The sequence below is a fragment of the Neodiprion virginianus genome, chromosome 1 (genome assembly GCF_021901495.1).
Source record: "Neodiprion virginianus isolate iyNeoVirg1 chromosome 1, iyNeoVirg1.1, whole genome shotgun sequence".
Lineage (NCBI taxonomy): Eukaryota > Metazoa > Arthropoda > Insecta > Hymenoptera > Diprionidae > Neodiprion > Neodiprion virginianus.
Window position 1 is genome coordinate 13,512,727 of NC_060877.1, and position 26,785 is coordinate 13,539,511.

General features: G+C 36.1%; 3 protein-coding genes and 1 long non-coding RNA gene across 13 annotated transcripts; 2 read left to right on the forward strand and 2 right to left on the reverse strand.

Annotated features, from left to right (window-relative positions):
* Nucleotides 1-4,743: 4,743 nt before the first annotated feature.
* Nucleotides 4,744-8,659, forward strand: LOC124306735 (uncharacterized). Its single transcript, XM_046767691.1, has 3 exons — nt 4,744-4,812; nt 5,047-5,168; nt 8,336-8,659. Exons 1-3 carry the CDS (start codon nt 4,773-4,775, stop codon nt 8,657-8,659), a joined length of 486 nt encoding a protein of 161 aa, XP_046623647.1. The 5' UTR covers nt 4,744-4,772.
* Nucleotides 7,157-9,709, reverse strand: LOC124306748 (uncharacterized). The gene is made up of 3 exons (XR_006908674.1): nt 9,273-9,709; nt 8,214-8,834; nt 7,157-7,729 (listed from the first exon to the last, which is right to left on the reverse strand). It is a non-coding gene; the product is annotated as an uncharacterized LOC124306748 (long non-coding RNA).
* Nucleotides 9,710-11,845: 2,136 nt separating this feature from the next.
* Nucleotides 11,846-14,646, reverse strand: LOC124306628 (NADPH-dependent diflavin oxidoreductase 1). Of its 3 annotated transcripts, none has more exons than XM_046767466.1 (3): nt 14,508-14,646; nt 12,480-13,952; nt 11,846-12,410 (listed from the first exon to the last, which is right to left on the reverse strand). In XM_046767466.1, the coding sequence occupies exons 2-3, from the start codon at nt 13,922-13,924 to the stop codon at nt 12,185-12,187; spliced, it is 1,671 nt and encodes a 556-aa protein (XP_046623422.1). In that variant the 5' UTR covers nt 13,925-13,952; nt 14,508-14,646; the 3' UTR covers nt 11,846-12,184. The 3 variants fall into 3 exon arrangements, with proteins under 3 accessions (XP_046623422.1, XP_046623407.1, XP_046623413.1); XM_046767451.1 differs by lacking the exon at nt 14,508-14,646 and adding an exon at nt 14,231-14,487; XM_046767457.1 differs by lacking the exon at nt 14,508-14,646 and adding an exon at nt 14,164-14,487.
* Nucleotides 14,647-14,837: 191 nt separating this feature from the next.
* On the forward strand, nt 14,838-24,957 carry LOC124306599 (ubiquitin thioesterase trabid). 8 transcript variants are annotated; one of them, XM_046767385.1, is made up of 10 exons: nt 14,838-14,970; nt 15,134-15,267; nt 15,410-15,592; nt 16,000-17,154; nt 17,723-17,998; nt 19,030-19,231; nt 20,245-20,537; nt 21,398-21,627; nt 21,979-22,405; nt 23,587-24,957. In XM_046767385.1, the coding sequence occupies exons 4-10, from the start codon at nt 16,394-16,396 to the stop codon at nt 23,663-23,665; spliced, it is 2,268 nt and encodes a 755-aa protein (XP_046623341.1). In that variant the 5' UTR covers nt 14,838-14,970; nt 15,134-15,267; nt 15,410-15,592; nt 16,000-16,393; the 3' UTR covers nt 23,666-24,957. The 8 variants fall into 8 exon arrangements, with proteins under 8 accessions (XP_046623341.1, XP_046623350.1, XP_046623331.1 ...); XM_046767394.1 differs by having other exon boundaries at nt 15,134-15,245; nt 15,349-15,592; XM_046767375.1 differs by having other exon boundaries at nt 15,134-15,245.
* Nucleotides 24,958-26,785: the final 1,828 nt, after the last annotated feature.

The following is a 26,785-nucleotide window of genomic DNA, read 5'->3' on the forward strand; positions in this document are numbered from 1 at the left end:
CGCGCCGCCGTCTTGAAATTTTGCAAATCTGATATCGGATTCGTGATCAGCGCCCCCAAGAACCCCCGGGTGATCAATTTCAGATGAATTGCTCTAAGTTTGAGTTTTAGCACCTTGGGCACATTTCATAAAATTGACTTGGCACTCAAGGGGTTAAGACTGCTAGCCTTATGGAGTTATGTGAAGTTGGCCTGAATCCTTCGAATTTCTTAAATTTTGTGTCAAAAAATTTTTCCCAAATTGCTTGGTATTTTTTATTATTTGCTCCCAAGCGGCTTTCGAGAAATTTGAAAAAAAAAATGAAAACGTATATCTGGCAGTGGCCAAGTGTTCCGCGAATTCTCGAAAATCATGAAATTCGTGGGTAATTCGTGTACCGTATAATTGCTCTTAATTGCTCCGTAATTTTTTTTGTTTACTTCCACACGGTTTTTGGGAAAGTCAACAAAACATTGCAAGTAACGTGAGTCGGTAACGTTTCCAGTAAAATGCCGCCAAATTCAAAAAAATGTTGGTGACAGAATATTCGTTATTCCATCCGTTGACTCGTTGACTGAAGAATATCCAAATCAAAAACATCTGAAATGTAAAAAAGCCGCCAAGTGCCATAATTACTTTACAATGAAAAACTCATCGTCAATCTTTGCCGTGAAATCAGGAAAAATAGCAAGCACGACCTCCCCGCACGTACAGGTCGTGAAGTTGGACCTTGCTTTTCGTGTCGTGATATCGAAACATCATTCCAAGAGCTACGCACTTGGCGGGCACACTTTTTCTTTTTCACCCATACTCGGCCTATGTGCCCTTGTAAATTCAATCAAATTGCACAAGCAATGATCATCTTATTAGCTTTGAATCAAATAATTGAGTAACGATAAAAATTGTATTTATATATGGTGATAATGATATGTTTTCTGTATTCTATAATTACTGCTTACGGAAACAACTTAAATCGATCGTTGAGGGTTTATTCATGAGGTGAGAATTGAATATCAAACTAACACAATTTAATACAACTTTATTTTAATGAGAGAAAATAAAAATTCTTCGCCTGTAGCGGGTAAATTCACGAACTGCCTGGAAATTGCTATGCCATCATAAGAATTTGACCACAATTAAAAAAGGCTTATCTTTGAATTGAGAATCTTTTCTTTAGAAAAATATTTTTGCATATTTAGTAGGATATAAGATAAACTACTGATAGTGTGACTTTTGTTATTTATACTTCCGGTCAACGGCTGTTTTGAACTGCTTGATGTGTATCGGGATAGGGAAAATCGCTGCGTGCGAGCGCACGGACGCAACGATTTTCCCATTTTCCAGTAAGTAACAGGTAGATATTATTCATTGATACTATGTCACAAATATTAAAGCGAGAAACATTGACAATGCGATTAAGTTTTTTTTCTAGACAGTGACGTATTAGTTTTGATAGTAGCACAAAACTTTGAGAAAACAATAGGAAAGTCAATTTTTATTTGGCCCGTAGTATTTAATGACGCTGCAGATAAAAAATTAGAACTTATTATCTCCAGAGTGGCAATATTGAAAGGTGTACTTGCTGTGTATGAGCATAAGAAATATTACACAATAATATCCAGTCAGTTTTCAAATTTGCCGGATACGGGTTAAACTAAGAAGCTACAAAGGATTTTTAATTTCGTTGAAAATATGTACATTTGAACAACTAGTGAATTTGAAAAATTAACGACGGAGCCAGGAATCCAACCTGGTATCTAGAGATGCTTTACCGGAGACTTACTCCACTAGACCACCTAGCCGCCCTGACTCTGTTGTCATTAATTTCTCTCATAACCAGTGAGTTCAAATTTGTTTTCTTGTGCCCGATTTATGTATGAGTAAGAATTTCTTCTCTGCATGCGGGATGTAAGGAGACTGTAGTGTGTAGATGTTGTGTTTACCCTTTCAATTTTTAATTTCTCTGACCAAACTAAAGTTATGCTAGGCTGGCTGTTGGTTTTATTTCCCTCCCCTTTCCACGGTAAAGTTATATGTTTGAGTAATGTGTTGATAACGAGACAGACGAGAACGTGTTTAACTATAACGTATGTTTAACAGCGATTAATCCAAGTACAATGATCCTTGTTGGTAGACAAAACATAAGGTTTTACAAAATATAACCGTAGACAACAAAATTAAAAACAAAATTAAAGAAATAATAAATCTATCAGAATTCGTCGGTGCTGCTCCTAAACTTCCCTACAGCTCAAACGTTAAATACGCGGGTCTTCTCAATATTTCCTCAAGAGGTCCCGGGCTATCGTAGACTCTAATTTCTATACTCTTTACTAAATTTCGGACTAAGCTCTATCCTTGAATTTCCTCTCTAAATCTCGTGAAGCTGAATTCGATAACGTTCTCTAGATGAGAAACGCCTCGTTACAACATGACGCAGCTCGGCGCTATGCCGGACAACTGGAATAATAACTTTGACTATCCTTCTCTTCGGTGACGCAGTTCGGCGCTTTGCCGGAGAACTGGTGACCGCTCTTCGTGGTCCTCCAGTTTTATACTCTCCCGAAATTTCCAGATGCTAGACACTGGAATCGTTCGCACAGCTACAGCTAGACTCACATCAGTAGTTTGGGTCACCAATTACCGATAAAGTATTGAAATACACCGGACAACGGGCATTCTGTCGCTCTAATCGAACGAACCGAGGAAGGAGTAATTGTTGGATGAAAGATTTAATTAATGGGCTTACCTTTTGAGAATAATCTGGACATGATGACTTGCAGCGTAGATTGGTGAGAGGGTTTAACGGAATGACTGATTTTCATATATTTGGATACTTTGATTGATTTGGATTTATTTTATAAGTTCAATATTTCAAGTCACAAACAACGGGGTTACTTAGTGTAAGATCTTAAATTAATCTGACAAAATGGAGTTGAAAGCTCGCTGGATTTTTGGGCAGAGTAACGTTGTAGGAAAAGTTTAAATGCAAAAGGCAAAAGGATTTTACCGCGAGACTGTACCGAAACAAGATGACGAATCTGGTGGTAGAAACCAAGAGGACGAGCCGATGATCGTTCGCCGTTTTTATAGGTGTTGATTGTTGCGCAGAATGATCCCCTTCTTTAGCTTTTGTTAACTTTTGCACACCTTCCCTTTTTTTCTAGGAATTAGAATTAGGGTACGACATCTTCACCGCATGTAAGCCTGTGATCTTAGTTCTTTAGCTATTACTATATTGCAAGCTTTTACATATGGTATAACGCTGCGTTGGTGCGGTGGTGTAGGTGTAGGGTCGTTGCGCTGTAATTTTCCATTCGGCGTGGGCTTTAGTGTTGGGGCAACAAGCCCCCCTTGGCCCCTCGGCTACCATGCTTCTTCCCCCCTGTCGGCGTTAGGACCCGGGCCGATTTTAGCAGCTATTTCCTAATATGGTAATCGCAGTGCGTATGCGCTAGAGGTAACCCATGTTTCGTGGTGTACGTTAGTGCCGTGTGCATTTTCGGGGTCACGATGCGCTGGATTCTAGTCGTAGTTTACTTCTTAAATATTCTTACTATCCTGTTCGTTACAAAGTCTATATATTAAGATTGCCATATCGGTTACTTCTCGTTTTATTAATTTTATAGCGTGTAACTATATAAAATTGCATATGTATTATAATTGATTACTGTCGTTATTCACCTGGAGTACAATAGCGATTGCTTATGAAACATAATTGCTATTTGCTCAACATTATTAGGATCGCGCTGCTGCGAATATTCTTAGGTGTTTGTGCTATAACTATCTTAACAGATTTAGGGTATTTAACAATTTGATAATTCGCAGTTTTAGAGCAGGTTCACATGTGTGCTTTCGTATATAATTCTCTTCTGTAATTATTAATTCTTATATCGATATAAATCGGCTTGGAAGCTACTGGAACGTTGTTCTTATGTTTGTTGGTTGCCTGTTATTGGGCGTTGCCACGTAGGCATCTTTGAGTCTTTTGCGAGTTGATTTACTTTCAATCGTTTCGTCGTTAAGTTTCCTAATGTGCTCTGTAGATGGAGCTCTGTATGGCTCCATATTGGAGATCTGTATTGCCTTCAAAACGCTGCGCGTGTTGCTTACAATACGGCGTTACGGAGGAAAGTATGATTCATGCTGGATAATTGGTATTCATAATTTGATGGTTTTGCAGTCTCTGGTTTTATTGTACGGATTATTGCAGCAGTGCATCTATCTTTACATTATGTTGGTTATACACGTATCTATGATTTTACAGTCTTCTATACTCCAGGCCATATGGTATGGCGTAAGTTGCTTAAGTGTAGCTCTCAGCTCGGAATGCACAAATGGCATTGTCGAGTGTTATACATATAATAATTGGATATAATGGTGTTAATATGATAATGGTATATAATAACGTATAATAATATTATAGCTCTTTGTAGTGCGAAGATCTCGTAACATGGTTCTTAAGCTTTGGTTAGTGAATGTCATAGTTATTTCCATCTAGGGATATTTCAAATAGTTAGACAGTTGTTTTAATACCTTATGGTTACAAGATTCTCGTACTTTGAGTTAGGTTAGTTGATAAAAGTGACATGCAGTAATAATAGTCGATAAAACATACGGACGTTCTGGTCGGATGTTACACACTTCTCACATCTTCATCTCACATGAGTTTAGTCACTCTATTACGGATCTCTCGAGTGAAAATGTGACATAACTAGGCACTTCCGGTATAGGGATCTCACATTTTCACGAAAGTTGACGCCATTTTGTCAGATAACCTATAAAAGTTGTTGTGAATGTCAGAAAGAATTGTTGAAGAAAATGAACGTGACAGAAGTACAATATATAAAATATATAATAAATAATATAAATATATGTAAATTATATGGAATGGGTCTGAGGCATCGCGTAGTGTTTGTCGTATTCTGAGCATTCGATTTTCCCGATTTTGCATAATCACGATCACTAAATTATTCATTGTACAAGTTCCCACGTATCAGTAACTTTCACTCTTTAACCAACAAATATGGAGTGATCTTCGTTCTCTGATGAAACCGGTGGAACTTTCAGGCAAATCCAAGCAAATTACGCTCACGAGCATGCGCAGAACGATTCTCGACACCGAATTTCGTGTCGAGTTTATTCACGCGGATAATTTCGTCTTTTCATCTCGTGAGATTCACGGTAATAGGGTGAGCTATTCACTTTCGTCATTTTCACTCGATTCGAGAACCGTAATAAGCCCCCTAACCTCAAAATACCGTGTTGGATGGACACGCCGATTCGTATCAGTTTGAGTTTATGGTTTGTCCAGTGATGACGTCATAACCCCGATAATTTTATAATTTTAATAAATCAGAAGAAGGGGTTTACTATCAAATATTTGCAGCAATAAATTATTGCCCTACAAACGATTCTCTAACGACACGTGACAGAATTTATAGAAAATGTTGAACTTTATATATGATTGTCGGCTAGATACATGTAGAATTTTTTATTATTTTGTTCAAAAAAATTTGTTCATATCAAACAATTTTAAATATACTACAATCATCTACAGACGAACTACAAACGATTACGTTAATTAGAATAGATTAGATTGATGGTTTGTCGGCTAAATTCATATTAATAACGAACAGAAACAAATTAAACGAAATATACTGAAACAGTTATGCCAAAATGTATTAGCTGGTGGGAAATATCAGTTATTACAGGCTGAGGTTATTATTGATGATAAAATCAGCCAAAACTAGGGAAACGTGGGAATGATCTTGTGTTTATGCAACAAATCCTTGACTTTGACTCTGGGGAAGTTAAAATAGGGGTATTCCCAAAAAACACAAATAGCTAAGGCGACAGGGTGACTGCACGAGCATACCTGTCAAGACACCAAGATCATTTTGGCCAGGTGCTCGTTTGCTCTAGCATGGTTAGATTTAATGCGATCAAATAGAGTAATCTTGTTCCTGCCAAGCTCGAGACCACTGAACCATGGTCAGTTTTGAAATTCATTAACTAGGTAGCAGTCAGTAACACCCTTGCAACGACCTGACTCAAGGATATACGATTGGCTGGCGGATACAGTGGAACTTCTTGTGCGTTGCTTCAAATCCGCCCAGTAGATTCAGTTATTAAACTCAATGATCTGGTCACCCACCCAGCAGGCAGCAAGGTCGACTAGTTGATATCCCGGGATGCCCGTGTGAGCGGGAACCTACACTAGATAGCACTGTCCCCCGAGATTATACATGTCAAATAATTTCTGCTTTCTAGTAATTAAAATGGGGTTAAACGTATTTTTTGTTTGCGGAGCCTTCAGGGCGGTGAGGACACTTAAGGAGCCTGACAAAATTAATATCTTCACGTAGCTCTTGTCTTTGACTAGGTTTAGGACTTCAGAGATTCCATGAGCCTCAGTGGAGAAGATGAAAGAATAATTAGGTGGTATAGCGGCTGCAGATTCCCTTCGGGGGGAGCAAGCCTTAAGTCCGTCAGAACAGACGTGAGTGAAGTTGGGGAATTCTGATTCATAAAGGGTATTAAATTTTGTCAGAAGAGAAGTGTTGCCTTTAATTATTTGACCAATGGACCTGTTCATATCGTACTTAGCGAAGATCGCCAGATATTCTAAATTAAAACAAGGGAGTACCTTCGAGTATAAAACCCAAGATGTTAAGTTTGGAATCAAGGACCGTACCCTAAAAATATAAGACCCAAGGCAGCTAGAACTTCGTCCTCTCCTCTCAACTAGAATTTCCATAAGCTGGAGCCTTGGCATGATTATGTTTCCTTGGTGAGAGCAAGTTCATAGTATGAAATTTTTTGTAAGCCCTAGTCTTGTGACCTGGAGTGCGGGAATCCCTCCGAAATGAATGATTACGTTATTACGAGTGGTTTTAAGGCACCCCATGCAGATTTTTACTGACAAAGCTTGGACAGATTCAAGTCTTAAGAGATGGGACCTGTCAGCGTCTCCGACGAACTACAAGCCCCAGTCTAATATAGCTCTGACATAACCTTTGTATAACAAGATGATAGTGGAAGGGTGGTCTCCCCATGTAAGAGACGAGATACCTTTGAGAACCGCAACAGCCTGTATGGCCTTTAATCTGTTAAATTCAATGTAGAACTTCCAGAGGAGTTTCCTATCTAAATAGATACCTGAGAATCTGATCGAGGGTGAGTTCCAAAATTGAGGAACCGTTCAGTTGGATGTGTATTGACTTGTCTCCGAGGGGTCTCCTAGAAAAGATGCAGAATTGAGTTTTCTTTGAGCTTACCATTAGTCCCCTGCGAAGGAGCCAGGTGCTCATCAATTCCAATGAGGATGATACTTCATGAGGGTCACTTGTAGGTCCTGTTGAGGAATAAATTACCACATTACCAGTGTTGGTGAGGATTCTTGTGCTATGGCCAGTGTTCTAAAAGATGCATTTTAAGTAAGTTGAAAAGATGAGCACTCCGGGCTGAACCCTGGGGCAGACCCACGTTCGTTGTCCTGACGCTAAGGTCAGCCCCCCGAGCCCTACCATGAACCACTCTTTGCCAGATGACATGCTTCATAAAAATTACGATCCGGTCTGGAATGCCAAGTGCAGTTATTTGTTGAATGAGAATTTTCGGAATGACATTGTCAAATGCCTCTTAAATATCGAAAAATACACCAGCAAAGTGCTCCTTCTTGAGAAGATTTAATCTGATGTCCGTTGTAAGTACAGTGGCATTGTCGCTAACAGATTTTCCTTTCCTGAAACTATAAAAACAGTTTAGCAGAATTTGCCAGTTTTCAACCCACCAAAGCAGCTCGAAGTTTATTATCTGTTCTAGCGTTTTGAGGATTGCTGAGGAAAGTGAGATGGAAAATCGTGTGCTCTAAGGATTTTTTTGAAGAAGGATAAAAGAAAATATAGTCCTTCGGGAGGGAAGCGTTTGAGCACTTGGTTAATTATGAGGTCTATTTTTGGAGGTATAGACGGACCATTTCAATTTCTCCAGAGTTAGTAGGTTGCTATCTAATAGCTGGTCAAAATTACCCGTATCGGAAAATGAAAACTCTTCCGCCACGTAGGGATAGAAACATCGTTGAAGGCTGAGACTACGAACGGGTCCTCCGGGGAGTAAGAAGTTAAAGACTTAGTTATAGGAAAACTTTGTTTACGAGGTCAAGATTACTTCTACGTAACTTCTACGATATAGACTTAGGAAGGTGGAATCTCTTTTGGAAGGGTTTTATAGACCCCTGGATTTAGTCCAACTTCGTCTGTGGGCCAAAGGAAGAAGAGAATTTTTGGAAGCTTTTCCGTTTGATATTTCTGAGGTAGTTCTAAACCTCCTTTTCAAGTTTGTTACATGCTTCTAGGTTTTCGTTGTTGGGGTTATTCCGGAAGCACTTAGCTGCTGCTCCGCGAGAGACAACCAGTTTGGTGCACTCATAGTTCCACCACAGCGCTGCAGGAGGTCAACTTTCGGGTGTGGAAGACCTCTTGGAACCTTTCGCCCGTGCTGCCAGAAGGAAGTCATATATAGAATTAAGAAACGAATTATATACGATATCGACATTTTCTTCTTTGATAAGAGTAGTGAGGAGTGTGACTTAATGAAATTCCCAAAGGACATTCACTCCACGTTGCTGAGAAAAAGTTTTTCCCTGCACTGGAATTTAATTTCCTCCAGTCGTAAATGAATAGGAAAGTGGTCACTATCTAAAGAATCTCTCATTATAGACCATGAGGTCCCCGTGGAGAAAGCGGCTAACACAAAGGTCAGATCGAGAACACTCCATCTATTTAGCTCAGCATGAATCCTGGTGGCGGACCCGGTGTTTGGTAGAACGAGGTTGCTATCTTTAGATGCTTCCGCTAAAAATTTACCATCCTGATTAAGGAGTTGACTGCCCCGTAGGGCATGGTGTGAATTTAAGTCACCAGAAACGATAAGCTTATTAAATTGGTGTAAAGTTAGGAAGAAGTCCTGGAGTCCTTTTACTCTGGCGTGTTAAAAATTTGTTAGAACGATGGTAAACGTTTAGAATATGCAAGTGTGAGTCAGAAAGCTTGATTTGGACCATGTCCCACTCCAGTTTGTTTGGGAGAGGGAGATGGTCCAACTTTTGATAATATAAGTCCTTGGATATGAGGAAGGCCAGTCGGCCCCCCTCCCCAGGGTGGGAGTCAACTTGTCCCTCGTTACTGTGTTAAAGCCCTTGTGGGTTAAAAGTTGATTTGAGTTAAGTTAGATTTCTGTGAGACAAATAACATTAAAAGCATTGATGAATCCTCTAAAATTGTTGCACTTACTGTAAATACTGTGACAATTCCACCGCAGTAAATTAAGTGTGGTCACCATGTAGCTGATGGCGTTACTGCCTGAAGACCTCTTCTGAAGATTTGATGATTGCAATTATTCTTTCAGAACCAGGGAATTCTTTGGCGATTCTTTGGCATAGAAAATTAGAAAAGTCCCCTAGTGAGTTTCGAATTTCCGCTTTTGCCCAGTTCATCATCCTCATTGTAGATTCATATGGGTAGGGAATGGATTGAGATGTTTATAAAACATATTCGGTTTCCATGGGGTAACTGGGGGCATCGCACATCACATGCGGGGTGAGTGTAGTTGAAAAACTGCTCATAACTGAAACAGTCACGTCGAGTTTGGTTACAGCTAATTTTGCTTGAATGGCGTTCTTTTGTTTAAAGTAGATCGGACAGTTCCGATCCAACGCTCTGTGCCTGCCTTCGCAGTTCACAGCGAAAATTCTAAATGGATCTATGAAGCCAACAAGACCTTTCATTATGAAAACTGCCGCAGTCTATACATTTGACTTTTCTCCGGCACTGAGATTCAACGTGTCTGAAGTAGAGGCACTTTCGGCACAATTTAAGGGATGGGAGGTAAGGGAGCACGTCCCTTACGTTGAAAAAAATAGCCAACTTTTCAGGAAGGGCTACCGTCTGGAGCTCGAAAAACCCACGAAATGCTTCCTATATACAATACCTCCGTAGTTGAGTCACCTAAGACCGTACAGTTTTCTAAAACTTTTCCCTTCAAAAGCGAGGAAACGACACCTTTAACTAAAGCGATTTTATAAATAAAGCTGTCGAGGACGTATGCTCTCAAGGTTGGGTTACCCTTATAAATATCCTGGCCCATGAAGAAATTCGCATCCTCGATATTATTAAAGATACTATATTGGTTGATGCCAGAGGCTTTAATGCTAGTGACGCCTTCGAGTAGGCCATTGCCCTTGACAATTTTCGCAAAGCTCATGGCAACTGAACCAGGTATGGGGAATGGTCACCCTGCCTGTATCTATAATCCCAGACCCTGGAGGATGGAATCCAGGCAGTGATCACGTCGGTTCCTCTTTTATTAGGAGGTGAATTAGAATTAGAATCTGCCTGGCTCGCTTTCACTCTACGGTTAGTTGAAGATTAGACATTACGGTAACACAAAACGAACAAGTAACAAAAAAAATTGGAATACCCTTACTGAGACCCGAACAGCGGGAGGGGGAGGAATAGCCAGTAGATTCACCCTTGACCATTTCTATCAGTGAGATCCCAGTTTTTTTTGAAGATTGAAATCTAGTGTATGAATATTCATCCGAGTAGCAAAGAACGAGGATGTAGAGGATAGGGTCGAAGCCGTTGGCAATGACTGTGTGGGCCAGCAGCGTTTGGTATAGTACCCTGGCCGATTGTGATAATCGAAAAAGTAACCCGTGGGTTATAATTTTCTGAGTTCCTGTCCATTGCACTAACTGCGAGGGGACTGCAAATCTTGATAATATAACACTAGGAATATGAATCAGTGAATTCTTGAAACTAGGATTTAAAGCCGTCTTGACCAATTCGGCCATCTTGAAGCACTCAGCCGCTAGCACGCAAAGCATAGGTGACCCTAAATCAGTGCAATTATATGTCAGTTCGTTTAACACACGATCCTATAAAAGCACACAAATCTTAATTAGCGTAACCGTAGTCAATATTCGTATCAAAGGGCACTACGAAATCAAGCCACGAAAAACGTAATCATGGGTTTCTTTCAGGCTTTTCTGTTAGCAATTGTGATACATCTTGAGTCAATGCACCAGTGTTTAAGTATAGTTACTTGCTCATTAAGCACAACATAAATTTTCAAAGAAAACTGATTTGGTACGATCAAATTGAATCAAATTAATTATTTTATTGTTTCCAGTGTATGTCTACGGATTCGTTTTCCATCCATTTTTTTTATATTTAACTTGTTACGATAAAATCACCTAGAATTTTCTAAATTTGTACGCAATAAAGAAGAATCAATTAGGAATGGATAGACGGAATTATGTGTTGCAGATTGGATCGAATTGAAATTGCTCATTACAATTGAAATATAAAAAATTGGAAAGAAACCAAATCCGTAGATGTAACTATTTAAAATAATAAAACGATCAATATAGATTGTTTTCCGCACCATGGGATCAGTGTTTTTACCAAATTTGAATTGGTGGATTATTAAAACGAATCTGTTTTAAAACGGTCTATTGGTAAGTGAAAAAATGATTCTAGACTCAACACTTATCTTACTATAGCGCAAGAGAAACAAAAAAATTTTACCCAAACAGTAAATATCTGTGAAATAACAAGAAACTAGAATTTGTAACAAATATATGAGATTTGGTCGATGAATCATTAATGTGTCAATCACTTACAAAAAAAGTTTCCGTCCATTTTGACAAAAGTAGCGTATGCTTATTATATGAATGATGAATTGCATTATAAAGATTATTTTCACATAGTAACATTTTGTCAAATTTGACGTTCCACTCCTGACGACTTTGGATCACAGTCGATGGCATTTAAATTTGAGCAAGTATTTGTAGATCGTGAAATACGTGAAAAAATTACGCTACTCTTTTAATTGTCAATATTTCAATACAATTTCTTTGCAGAATCAACTTTAACTTTGTTTCATCTACGTAATTCTGGAAAATAACATTCATTCTGCATACCTGTTCATCTTGATTCTTTTATAACGCTTTTTCATAGTATCTCATGATTTTCTCTTTTAGGAATTGTATTAAATTAATTTTCCATCTGTTCTGCTATTCTGTGTTTCACATTTTCAAGGTAGGTAGGTAGTTCTACAAAATATGGTTTATATATAGTCATCAGTTAATGATTTCTATTATCGACACTTTTGTTTGATCCAATCTTCGATGATAACGATTCTAGCTCCAAGTCTCTGTTTGATAGCGTCCAGTTTTCTCCAATTTACTAACATAACATTCAGCATCAGCATCTGTTAATTCACCGAATTTTTTCACCAGTGAGACAATTTCTTCTCTAACATTGCCTGGCATATTCTTCGAGCTACCAGCTAAATAAATATTTGCCCCGTTTGCAAGAAATTGCCAAAAAATATTCCTATGCTCGCGTATTTTGTGCTGGACATATCTGAAATTAAGTATAGAGTACAAACAATCCTATTTAGTCACGTTTCATATTTGATAGTGAGACACTTACATTTTGTGATCATGATCCCTTGAGAAGGCACAAAACATTTTCAACTTGTTATTTTCTATCATCAATTCGAAATCTTTCTTACAATGATAATCCTTAAGTTGATTCCTGCATCCAAAAAAAAGCAGACAATCCGATAAGTCGTTTTTCATTATTCTTTTTTCTAATAGAAATGCTCTGAATGGTGCAATACCAGTGCCAGGTCCAATCAAAATGGCCGGTTTAGAGTAATTGAAGTTAAAAGTTCCTCTTTGAACCCAAAGCGTCGTTTCGTCTCCTAGGTTCAAACTGGCAAGCCAATTTGAGCACAAACCCAGTCTAGGCTCGGCAAGTTTTGTTTTGTACTGCACAACAGCGACTAAAATATCGATTTCATTTGGCATATGTTTCAAGCTAGATGCAATGCTGAATGCTCTTGGTTTTATTGGGCTCATAATCTCGAATAATAATTGAATATTTAAATTCTTTGTGGCATTTGGAAAATCATTTAGAACTTCAACAATATTTCGTCTAGGCCTATTAACATAATTGTATAATTCTTCTTGCCCATTGGGTGTGGTGAATTCTATTAATTTCTCCTTTTCTAACTCACTTTCAGTTATTAGACTCAAGATCTCCATTGCATATTTTCTTGGCTTATAATTCAAATCCCAATATTGTTCCACAATTTGTCCCAGAGTTAATTTCTGCTTCAATATATTAGGAATTTGAATTTCTGAAGGACTTACAATGACAATTATATTCTGATGTAAAAAAACTCCATTATTTTTTAACACATCAAAAAACTGTTGTACTTTTTCAGCAGAATTCTTTGGCCTCAGGTAAACAACATCCCCAGGCTCATACTTGGCATTTTCGACATGAAATTTCAGCAATCTAACATCCTGAAAATGATCGATTGAAGTCATTCTAGTCGTTTCAATAACTCTGCCGACTTTGATGGTATCATGATTCATATATAATTCATGTCTATATATATCGTTGCGTGAATATGCATCTTCTGCAGTAACAGAGCTGCAATTATCAATGAGAGAGACATTAAATTTGGTGATGATGTTATTTTTATCACTCATTGGGATTCTTGTAGGAATATCAAATAATGTAGATAAATTAGTCCATAATTGTTCAATCCATGGTACTGTGACAGCATCAATACCAAGATCGTGTTGATCATCGGCCAATCCAATGGATAGAATCTCTGTTCCACCTAACTGAGCTAGTCTTTTACTTAATTTTTTCGCAGCAAAGTTGTACTTGACATAGGAACTATCTCCCAGTCCTAGTACTCCATAATACATATTGTGCAGCGAGTTTGCCAGTAAGTTTTTCCGCAATAAAAAGCGCCAAAATTTTTTCATGTTTGTAGGTGGGTCACCTTGACCAGCTGTGGCAACAACGAATATAACTATTCGTTCGGAAATCAAATTTTTTATATCATAATCGTCCATTGAAATGACAGAACAGTCCGCACCAACTCTGAAAACCAAGGATGGAATTAAGATTTTCATAAGTGTATGAGAAAAACTTTAATTCAATAACGCAAGTATCATAATCTTATACAAATAATTGTATCTACAAATGGACAAAAGCACGTTCATCTTGAAAAGTATATTGAGAAAGACGTGTTTTCTTTTTTTATTATTAGTAGTTGTTATCAATTCTATGCGAAAATTGAAATACTATGTACACATTTGTACTATGTTACATTTCGATTCGAGTTTTTTCTATCAGACATAAGAGTATATGAATTAAACCTTTTGGCATCTCTCCAAATTTGTTCTGCCACGTCCTGAGCCGTTCCAGTTTCACTTCCATATAATATTAAAATTTTCGATGTCATTTTAACAATTCCTATTATTCATGAAATATATAAGTACTGAAATGGACCGACCAAAGAGGGAACGACAAGCTACTTAAAAGACGATTTTTTAGGGTTAAGTTTTCAACTGGCTTAATCTTGCGACATCATTTTGTACCAAAAAATAACAGCAGACGACGCGCGAGTAGGGAAATAGTTCCTTGGTTATTTACTTGCATATTAATCATATCTTCGACGATTGAACAATAGTGATAGCTGTTCGAGAAGTTGTATGTATTATTTGACAAGGAAATGTCAAGGTCAAATGTCTAGGCTAAGACCCATATGGCGTAGAGCCAGAAATATATAAATAAATGAATTAGACATGCACGGCACACAGTCATTCAACTAGCGCAAATTGTCTACGTTTGGCTAAGTCTGGTTTGACATCATGCAATGTGAAAGTGTTCGATTCACTGATCTCTTGATACTTGCGATCCAATTCGTCTTGAGATGAGGATTGATAGTTTTGCGACAACGTTGAGAATTGGCTGTAAGGATTTGGGGAAAAATATCTAATAATAAGTAGCGAATGTCAGATGCAAAGTGGAGGTAAGCGTCGAAACGTTCTTCAAAAGTAGGATACGGATATCGTCGATTGTAACATTGCCAATCTAAAAAGCCATATACCGGGTGGTGAGTAAAACGCTATGACAATGTACTTTATTTTGTTGTACTGACATTGCGTTGTGTAATAATTGAAAACAGACAAAATATTTGAGAAATATTCAAGCACTGCATGATTGAAAGTTGCAAAATACACAGAGGGATAGACCGACTGCGTATAATATTATTGCAGAATTGGAATATTTGTTGACGAAGGTTGGCACCACTGGCTGTTTGCGAATGACTGTCAAAACCTACTTTCCCCATAGAAGTTCCCGAGGAAATACGATGTCCATCTCGTAGACGTGAGTAACTCTCGTGCGAGAAGTGAGTCTTCACTGATTTAACGCTCCATTATTCGCGACATGCTTATTTATCATTTTTGTCTCGCAACGTGAAAAAGAAAAGGCGATAAAAAAAAGAAACGCACGACGCAAACCCTTGTCAAAGTGCACGTAATACGTTGCAGTGGGGTGCTGGCCCAGAGCAGTGTCTTTCGTGCCTATTCTTTAACCAGTTTGAGGAACGAATGGAGTATTCTGGCATGTAACGAGATATTCTACCAGGATCTGGGGTATCCTCTCCGAGGCGAGGAATTACGCAGAACCAACGTCTCTTGAAATCCATTCTGTAGTGAAGAGAACAGGTCAAGGTTAACCGTTTTCCTCGTTTTTACGAATACTTTTTCCCCAGACTGTTTTGTTTTGATTTTCGATACGTGTACATAATTTTATTATTTTTTGATAAAATCTGGTGGGAAACTCTTACAATATATCTTTTTTTCTCCTGTTTCATCTTTCGGAACTTGATGGTCATTATTGCTTTAACACTTCTTTTTTTTTTTTTTTAGCAAAACATGTATCGCCATAAATTGTTCACTTTTCTCTTCCTTTACTGGTTTTATTCGGAGTTAAAGCTTAGAGAAAAAGTCGCACTGTCTGTCATACTTGATTATTCATATGTACATTTTTTAAATCTTTATATGTCAAAGTGTTTTATCATTTTCTGTTGTTGAATAACTAGAGAGTTATTGATGTTTTTTTCTCTCCAATATTTCAGATAACTGCAGCTGCTGGTGGTTTAATATTCTCGCAGCAGCTTCTACCCTGTCAAAATCTGTCAAAATGTTCATCACGTGACATCAGCCGTCAAGAGATATGGAAAAACAATAAATTAACAATCCGCATAATTCCCAAGGAACAATTCAAGAAAAAAGGCCTATAGAAAAAAAAAAAATCATCCCATTGTACTAACAAATGCTTTCTTGGTAATATAAGCAGAGGAAAAACTTTTCTTTAAAGAATACAACTTTGATCCATCTCCGTTAGTTAGTGACAGAAATTACCAAATTAAGATTTTAAAGCAATAGTATTGATTGATTAGTCGAATCATTTTATAAGTTGAAAAAAGTTGAAGGAAAAAAAAGTGATAGTAACAATCATAGGGAATTAAAATGAATAATCAAGGTGAGCAGACGGAGGGTAAATGGAATTGCGAGTATTGTACATATGAAAATTGGCCTTCATCTTTGAAATGTACAATGTGCAGAGGGGCAAAGCCTTTATTCGGGGAAGATATTTATCGTTTGCGCGATCCAAGTCCACAGCGATCAGGTTCTAACGTAGCGTCTGGTCCAGTACCTCAAATAAGTCAGTCAACAGACTTTTGCAACCTAAGCCCTCAAAATTACAGCCAAAATTTGCCTTCAGGAGGTAAATGGGCCTGTGACTTATGCACCTACCTCAATTATCAAAATACAAATCGGTGTGCGCAGTGTGGACACAAGAAACTGGTAAATCACTCCACATCTATACATTCGACAGCCTCAAATCTACACGAACAACTAGCACCATTAAGGCTGGGCGATCCCCCGCCTAACCCAGGGTCAAACCTACAGATAAATTCTCCGTTAATTAATTTACATCCTGAAAAGTACTCCTATGCGCAGCTGAATATGCCGTTGTCTAATACGCAGCAAGAGAAATGGTCGTGTCCGTCGTGTACCTATGAAAACTGGCCAAAAGCTACGAAATGTATAATGTGTGCCCATCAGAAGGAAAAAGAAAGAAGAGAAAGATCCATTACTAATCTCGGACTTATCCTACCCAGTCCTGACCGGGATCAGTGTCAGAAAGGCCTTCCGTCTCCGTCTCCGCCTCATACTCCGTACATCCATCAAGCTCATCGAGATGAAAACTTGGCAGTAGCCAAAAGGTACATGTGTTGGCTTGCAAAATCGTGTTTATAAAACTTACTAGGTATAATTACTACACAGCTGTTGATTTACTATATATTTTTTCAGCCATTTATTGCAACAATAATTGAGACATTTACAGTAGTAATCCAATAGAAGATGATTAAAATTACGTAAATATGGATTCTTCAGTATTTATTTCGTTTTGTACATACTTTTAGAATACCGTGTGATAAACGAAGAAATAAAAGAAATAATTGAATGTACAATGAAATGAAGTATTCTTAAATTTTAATCAAGTTGTATACTTTATAATGCATCAGACTTTTAATTGACACGCTAAGAAATCACTCATACTGCTCATTCAAGTAAAGAAAAGTAAGAAAGTACAACAATACTATTTCGAAGTTCTAGGATTGTGAAGCTTATGAAATAAAATTACTAAGTCAATATATTATAGGATGCCGTTCAAACTGATGCCATATTATATCGATAGTGATAATGATAGGTCGATTAAAAAGTGAAGTCAGAAAGATGAAATAGAAAGATGAAACAGAAAATTAACGCATTTGTATTTTATGGTTACAGAAGTTCTCATAGATATGAAAGAAACGATACTTTACCAGCTCCACAATCACCCAACAACTGTGAATATGAACGCAGATTAAAACAGCTTAGGCGTCATACAGACTGGTGCTGGTTAAACGCATGCCTCGGCATAGTTGAAGGTGATAATGCACCAGTCGAAGCTTATTTGGCAAGCGGTGGAGACCCTGCTCGTCAATTGACGCATTCCGAAGTTCTCCTTTTGAACAGAAGCAGCGCTTTTGACATTGGGCATACTCTAGTTCATCTGGCAATTCGGTGAGCATGGAAGTTTATGTTTGCATATTGTATTAAATTGCATATTGAGGAAGATTTTGAATTAATTCAATATTTAAATAACAAAAGAAAAAATGCACAAGTGCTAAACTTACAGACAAAAGTAAGGCTTTTCAAACAATAAAACAAGAGGGACAAATATTGTAGAATTTATAGCAATACCCATCTTTTGAGAACGAAAAACGTGACAAATACATTCTTCATGTTTACATTTGCGAACGGTATTGAAACAATTTATTGCGTATTATGACTACGAGTAACTGATAGCAGGATTGAACATAAATTCAATCGTACTGCGAGGCACACCAATTTGTGTAGTCATTCTACAACTTCTAATTTCTGGAAAATTTTCAAGGATTCCAAATATGCAGTAGTAATTTACTACAAAACTTTTACTATGTAGCTATGAATTATTTTCCACACAGCACATTCAGGTTAAAAACATTTTAGATGTTCAGTATGACACAGGACTATCGCTCCATTGACTACCAATGTATTCGTCTTGAAAATCTATGAGGTTGAAGTTAGTAACGTTATTGTAACGAAACATTGGGGAAAAAATAACTTTTTTTTAAATATTTACAATGATTTGGAAGGAACTGAGATTTCGAAATATCAGTCTTTTATTTCATTACAGTTTACTGAATTTCAGAAAATTCCAAAATCACAAAGTGGTCATACTATTATGGATTGTTTCGATGATTCTCATTGACATTTTATTACCATTGCCTGCGTCTAACTTTGCTGCCATGTAAATAACTGGGTAGAGACAATTCTTCATTTGTACATTGCACTCAGTAGTTGTTTTTATGTATGGTAGTTCATAGTTGCAGGATTTCGAAAAATGGATGAGTGTTATTCTATAGACCATCATTGGAAAATATGTGTCCATATTTTCTGGGTTATACCCAATTCCAAAATATTTAAAGAAACATTCGATACTTCACTCGATATTTCATTCTTCATTTATTTCAGGTGGTATATTTTATAATTGAAGATAATTTTATCTTCAGATTCCAAAGAGAGGATATTCTAGCTACACTGTTGGCACAGATCGAAGGGTCCGGGTCGGGTGTGAAGAGAGTACCAAGTTATGTGGCACCAGATTTGGCAGAACAAATTCGTCGGCATGTAACAAATAGCATTGGACTCCGAAAAGGTTCTTTTCCATGCTGCTTTGTTATGGACATGGCTACCTTCGCACTACCTGCTGAGGTTACTATCATTACTAGTTGTTATAAATTCAAGTCAAATTTTCGTAATTTGGGAGGCACTGTGTTAAAATTTTTACTCATTTTCACCGCAACCTTTGATTTAAGATTCGAATTCTTTTTCGTTAGACAGAAAATGTCTTACAATTTTTGCTATTATTGAACATTGAAAAAATGATCTATAACTTTGACAGAATTATACATTATGGAGATCTATCAATATGTTTTGTCAAACTTTAGTTTTTTGAAGCTAGGTTGAATCTGAAGAATTACACATTTAAGGGATATGTTTTTCCTGAATCTCATTTTACTAAAAGTAACAAAATTCACATTCTATAATAAGCACTTTGAATTCACAATTGTCAGTTCAATCAATATATCAACAACAAACTTACTATGAATGACCTCCAAGTAAAGACTTCTTGAATAGTTGTTATTAATATTTTGGGAACAAAAGACTGCCCGTGTCTAGTGAAATTGCTGTATTGTTCTGAATATGAGCCGAGGTTTTTTGTCGTTGACAGCACCTGCCAAAATCATGCTCGTCTTGTATGTGGACCCGTCCAGGTAACTAAGAACAACACCCTGAAATACTGTCTTAGAATTGGGAGTCAGCTTATACTCCGAGCAATACGGTAATATCGCACCTTCGAGACATGCGTGACACAACTCAAAAATTGTCAATTTTTAAGTTTGAACCAGGTTTGAATTTGCAAAGTTCAAATCTAAAATTTTAAAAAGCGACATTTCTGTAGTATAAAAATTGGTCGTCACAGAGAAAAGAAGAACAAGTAACTTCCATAAGCATGCAAGGCTTTTACTCATAGTTATTTGTTTCTACTGAAAAATGACAATTTTTGAGTTGTGCCACCCTTGTCGCTGGGGTGCGATATGACTAACAGAAAATCCACAAAGTCCTGGATCTAATCAAAGTATAGTTTGAGCTAATTTTATCTGTTTTTCTTTCGAGTTTTTGGTAATTACATATCTACAGTAACAATTAAAGTTAAGAAACAGTTTGATCAATTGAAGGTTGAAGATCTACCGAGTATAGTTCAGGAGCAGATGCTTGAAGAGTTACTTGACAGAGAAGCACAACAACAGCTGGAAGGTGGAGGTGGAGAACCACCGGCCTTGAATTGGTCATTAGAAGTAACTGAAAGACTTGGAAGTAGATTACACGCTCTGTGGAATAGATCTGCCGGTGACTGTTTGTTGGATTCCGTAATGCAGGCAACATGGGGCGTATTCGATAGGGATAATACGTTACGTGGTGCTTTAGCTGATTCACTGCAGCAGGGTGGACAATTGTAAGTATGTTATCGTTAAACCATACCTATGCTGAAGTTTTGTATGTTACATTTTTATACTTTAAGATTGAAACTCACTAAATGATGATTTTAATGAATTCATTGGTATGGTTGGATTGCTTTTCAATATTGAAGTAAATATGTCAATTTACAAATTTATCCTATGCTAGGTTCAAGGTATACCTAAAGTTTGTATTCCAATGTCATAAAATCTGAATGATATAATACGAAGGTAAATGGTCATAGAACAGGGGCTTAATGTCATGCACTGTGATAAGATAAGAAACAGCACTAATTTTGTTTTTTTTGTGTTGTATTTATTGGGAGAACAGTGAGAATCTACACCAATATTAAGTTCAATAAAAACAAAAATGCCACTTTCGACTTTATAGGTTTATTTTTTTCTTAATTGCTAAAGCTTTTTATTACAATAAACATATTGTTTCAATGAAACATCTGTATAGCCAAAGAGGCCACTGGGAGGTGCGTTAGACTTTACTTTTTATTTGCTAGTATATGCATTTTTTTACAGTGCCTTCAGGTTAAGTGTATTGAAATCTGATTAAATCTACAAGATTCACGTTATATGAGCTATTTGAAGCAAATAGTAATGTCTGAAAACATATGGCATGTATCAGTTTCCAGTCGGTTTTAACAATGTTTACAAACTTTGATGATCTCTTAACTGTTAGCATTAGATATTGCTCACAATTCCATACTGGAGTAAAACACGTTCTGTTTTTTCACAGTTCTACAGCTTAAACTGATAATTTCTTACTTTAACAATATCGTACAAGAAATGTAAACAGGTAACTATTCAGAATATCGTGGGAATGTAATAATTTCGTCTCATTCGCCAGTTTTTATCCTCGCTGGAGGGAATATGAAGCATCGCAAGCAGCGCGGATGTTAGACTTCACTCTCGAAGAAACTCAATGGCAAGAAGATTGGGAAAATCTACTAGCAACTGCAGCCCAACCTGGTAGCGCACTTGAGCAATTGCATGTCTTTGCATTAGCCCACATATTGCGAAGACCCATTATTGTTTATGGTGTCAAATACGTCAAGAGTTTTCGAGGTGAAGATATAGGTCAGTTTCATCAGATCGAGTGGAATATGAGATCAAATCATACATTTAATAAATGAATTTATCAAAAATGATAATTTATCACGACATTTTATAAATTCTTCTCGGGGGCTTTTGAGATATAAAAGTACTTATAAAATCACAAAAAATGCACATTGTTCTTAATCAAAGTCAATCTTAAATAACATAGAGTTCTGTTAAGTAATTATATCAAAGTTCAGACCTTTGCATCACCCTTGCCTTGTTCACAATCTCCCATAATTTATTTTGGCAATGTTACCTTGTATTATTTAATTTGCAGCGGTTTTGACTTACTTGCAATGAAAAAAGTTTATTAAATATCGATAATTACAGGTTACGCAAGATTTGAGGGAGTTTATTTACCATTGTTGTGGGAACCATCGTTTTGTATCAGATCACCAATCGCTTTGGGTTATACCCGTGGCCACTTCACAGCTTTAGTTCCAATTGAGCCATACCCATCATCAAGAATCCCACCATTAGCTCCACATGCTAATGTCGGAGTTGGCGGTGTTGGTGCCATGCCACAAATGCAAATGCAAACAACATTTATGCCATTAATGGATCGTGATCGTAAGCTTTTACCGATTCACTTCCTAAGTTCTGAAGAAATTGGCCGTGAGGAAACCATATTAAAACAGTGGCTCGACGTTTGCACAACAGAGGGCGGTATTCTAGTAGCTCAGCAAAAACTTCACAAAAAACCCCTGCTAGTCGCGCAAATGCTTGAAGAGTGGCTCAACCATTACCGAAGACTTGCGTGAGTATATGGAAACTATTGAGTTACACATACTGACATATGGAAGTAAATTGTGATAAGAACGATGATGGTAAAAAATGATAAAGTCTATTATGTTGAAAAATATTAATTTAACGTGTGTTTTCTTTCAACTTTTCCTTTATTATGGTAACGAATGACTGCGATACTTAGAATTAAACCACTAAAAAGTAAGGCCGAAGTATTCAAATAATTGGATAAACTAAAAATTAATATTTGTATGTGCCCACAATTTTTTCCACGATATAAGTTCAATCAGTTGAAAGTGTTTCAATATTATTTTCTGTCTATTTAATTCGGGATATTGAATAAGGTTTAATTTTTTGCCGTAATTATTAAACGTGTGCTACTAATCCATAAGTGATATAATTAGTACTTGGAAATTTGATCTGAGGTTCTGTTTGAATGCAGTAGAATGTACAAAAATTCTATTCTTGTTTCTTCATTCTATTCGAAAGAAATAGTCTTCAAAGATACAAGAAGTGAAGAAAAATTCGCAAAGGATTTTCAGCAATTGTGAAATTAAAGTGTTTAACATTGACTATTGTTGGAAAGTCCAAGGAACGTGTGAGAGTTTAGAGATTTTCTTTATGCAATATTTACATCAAATCATAAAAATCTGCTTCATTTAGCAAAAATTTGATAACATCTTGTGATTTATAGTAATTTTTGACTGAAGATGATGAATTGTGACAATTTAGGTAGTTATTAAATTGTGTCCTATTTTCTGCACTTTTCATTTATTTCTAATACCGTTCCCTTTTAATTAACATGGATATAAATATGCTTTCGGTATAATCTATAATCTTGTTATAATCATGAAATTATTAATCAAGTTCTTTCATTTAAATTTTATGATACAACTTATAATAGAAATGTAAAAAGCAATTATGACGTATAACTTAAGATTATGAAAAATAAAATTACAATGTTTAATGTTGAAAAATAAGTAATTGCTCCATCTGTTAGGAGATAGAGTTAGAGTATACAGTTACAGATGCTTAAATTTCATTATCCGTTGAATATTTGATCAGTAAATACCTATTGTGCCATTTTCACTTTGAACAGTTTTAAATGGTGAATCGTTAAGCAATACCAGAAAAAAACGTAATAATTATTAATGATGGGAAGTTTACCAACAAGAAAATCCCGTATTCTTTCAGACAGATGAACAATGCTCCATTTTCTCGACCAGCAACATTACAAGACTACAGCAGTGATGGGGATACGGAAGATGAATAAGAAAAGCTCAGATAATTGATAAAATTATGCAACTTGGTGAAAATTTATTTGTTTCTCTCCAGTCAGCAAATTTAGAATGGTAAAAACGTCTGCACGGGTGCAGCGATATGGAAATACCAAGTCACTGTGCCTAGAATCATAGAGTACGTAATATGACTTGTATACAGTGCAAGTACGGAGTTTAAAACTTCAAGAATTACCCTCTCATTATATATTTGAATCCTTATTCATTCGCAATAGCGATTATACAATGAATAATTACAAATTAATATCTCATTAACTTATTAACTTATTCGAATTGCTGTCAGCGATGGTTTCATATTTCTTTCATTTACCTGCATAGTTTAGTTGTATATATTGCCAAACGGCAATAAAAAATTTAAGAATATTTGATCGTTGGTGAATTTAAGATTTTTTTACATCTTAAAATATGAGAAAATTTTATTCGTTGTTGAACTAGAAATTAGGTAATTTCACCAAATTACGCACCACTTTGTGGTACTTCAGCCGTCCTAGAGAAAACGTAGTATCTATGTATACAGTATCTTGGACATAACTTACGCTCTTTTCTTTATAAATATTGCGCAATCAAGAGCATGAAAGATCATTGTCATTTACGTCACTCAATATCCTGTAATGCAATACTAGGTTCGTACAGACTAAGTAATGAGCAGACGGACTCAAGTGTTTGCAACAAATGCATTATTCCTTTGAACTCGTTTTATTTTCTTCCTTGCACTGATACATCGATTTGATCCAGTTTCACTAGGGGAAGAAGAAACTAAGAACTCGATGTTTATACTTTTCTTTTAAATCATAACGCATTTTCAGTTTCTTGTTACATCCTTCTGATTTGACTATTTCGAACCTAGTAATAATTGGATGCCAATTTATGGTTTTACTATTATTCATCTCAAATCTGTCATCTGAAATCGGATTTTTTAATATCTACGGTCATGCCAAGATTCTCCGCTGATTGATGGATTTTTGAATGGTATTTGGTACAAGTTTTCGATACTTCCAAGATTTATTCTTCAAAATGAATATTCTGTAATGATTCTGAAAGTTCAAATGAAGTATAACCGTGCTCGTAAACAAAATATTGTAGAAACAGTATTAAAAGAAAGCATTCTGAACGTGCAAGTTTCAAACTTTGATCTAATGATACTCCAAAGATTCATTTGAAAATGAATAAATTGATTTGTTGTAGAGCAATAGGCACAATTTAATATGGCATCAACTACCTAATAAACTTTGTTTTGGAAAATTGAATAAAAATAATAAAGATTCGACTTTTCGATACTTCTTTCGGAATACATAGCGTCAGAAAGGTATAACTTAAGATTCTATTTCAGTAACAAAATAAGAATTATACGTTATTAGAGGTTCAGTTTCAGTACTGGTACTGGCGAAGCGGATCTTAGAGACGAGAAATGGACAAAAATGATGATTTAAGGTCACGTTCAATATACAATGAATTCCATAGGCATACTGATCTTCCCTTTGGGCAAGATATTAACTGATAACTGAATTTCTTGGCTTTTTGTTTATTTTACGTGAATAGAATCGCATATTTGCCATGTATACAGATTGTACAGGTGAACTAATTCACATGGCTTTATAGTCTCATGTTTATCGGTGGTGTTGAATACATAGCGATTATAGAAGGATGGAAGCAAAAGATCAGCACTAAGTAAGAATAAGAGATGATACCTGCTGTGGTCGTATTGCTTGTATACCGGCTATTGAACTCGTAGTACAAGTGATTACTTATTCAAATGATAACACTAATCAAAAAAGTACAAAAAGCGCAGAAAACGTGGGTTTATTTACCAAGGTTTGCTTACTTCGTTCTTCGTTTTTACTAACTAATGTAGGATCTAGTCTTGTTAGCACTGTCGTTTTGCAATCACAATGTGATCTAATTTAGTAATTTTTAAAAACTCACGAATATATTAATTAAATAGAGAAAAGTATTAAAATAATCATTCATTTCTCGATTATTACGGTACAATCTACGAGTATAGCAACGATAAAAGTGCTGGAATCTGTATAATTTTTGTGATACATACATTGCAATTCCTGATCTTATTCGGATATACTCGGTTTCGTTAGTTAATGGAAACTCATCTAACAATACTGATTTTGTTGGATACCTCCTGTCGCATACCATTGGTGGTGTCTACGTTGAAAAATTACGAACATTATTATTTCAAGTTTATTTACTATCCAGAGTGTAAACTTTGGAGAATATGACCTGTGATGGAGATTAAATGAAATTATATATTTCCAGAGCTATTGTCATAGTATAAGCTATCTCGAAAATTATGTGATTTTTTCCTCTTCGGTGTTGCCGATGAGATGAGAATTATATTAAATGAGAAATAGAATTGTAAAATATGAAGAAAAGAAAAACAAATTTGTTAATCTTGTATTAGAGTTTGTTTATTGCCGTTGAAATTTTTTGGCCGAATAAAAAAACGGTAAAAAAATTATCATTTGAGTTGTTGCACGAGAGAAAAAAAATATCATTTTTATATGTGCATCAAGCAGAGACGCTTAGAATAACTGGATCGTAGTTTTTCTTATTCGTTGAAAAAGATGGTTGCAAATATTACAAACAATTGAATTTCACTGATTTTGTAATATGCAGGGTTAAATTCACTCTGTATAGATGCATGTACCTTAGAATAGGTAATGTCATATTGTTTTAGTTTTGAACCAGGCGTAATATTTGTTCAATTGAAACAAGAAAAAATATGAATCATCTATTTTAGGTGTCTCTAGTTTCTACACATATAAACATATTTCGCGCAAAGACCCGACTGACAATATATAACGGTATATTAATATAGATTATATGAAATGGATTATACTGAATAATATATCGATGTAAAATAATTCTATATTAAATTTTATTATTATTATTATCGTGAATAACTAAGTGTAAAAGAGAAAAAAAATCTAGAAATTTTTTCATGGTGCAACCCAAAACCACTCAATGTAAATTGAACAATGCTAATCGTATAACCATTACAGCGATACAAATACGTAGAAAATAAGCTATGGATAAAATTAACATGAAAAATTTTACACTATTTCCATCTCCTGTGATTTTAT

Bases quoted from the DNA above. Each gene is read 5' to 3' on its own strand.
- LOC124306735 (XM_046767691.1), top strand. From the start codon at position 4,773: ATGTCAGAAAGAATTGTTGAAGAAAATGAACGTGACAGAA. The intron at 4,813-5,046 runs GTACAATATATA...TGGAACTTTCAG, and splicing joins AGAAAATGAACGTGACAGAA to GCAAATCCAAGCAAATTACG. The intron at 5,169-8,335 runs GTGAGCTATTCA...ACATGCTTCTAG, and splicing joins GTGAGATTCACGGTAATAGG to GTTTTCGTTGTTGGGGTTAT.
- LOC124306628 (XM_046767451.1), bottom strand. From the start codon at position 14,316: ATGACATCGAAAATTTTAATATTATATGGAAGTGAAACTGGAACGGCT. The intron at 13,953-14,230 runs GTTTAATTCATA...CTTGGTTTTCAG, and splicing joins ATTTGGAGAGATGCCAAAAG to AGTTGGTGCGGACTGTTCTG. The intron at 12,411-12,479 runs GTAAGTGTCTCA...ACTTAATTTCAG, and splicing joins AGGGATCATGATCACAAAAT to ATATGTCCAGCACAAAATAC.
- LOC124306599 (XM_046767385.1), top strand. From the start codon at position 16,394: ATGAATAATCAAGGTGAGCAGACGGAGGGTAAATGGAATTGCGAGTAT. The intron at 17,999-19,029 runs GTGAGCATGGAA...TTTTATCTTCAG, and splicing joins CTAGTTCATCTGGCAATTCG to ATTCCAAAGAGAGGATATTC. The intron at 21,628-21,978 runs GTCAGTTTCATC...CGATAATTACAG, and splicing joins TTTTCGAGGTGAAGATATAG to GTTACGCAAGATTTGAGGGA.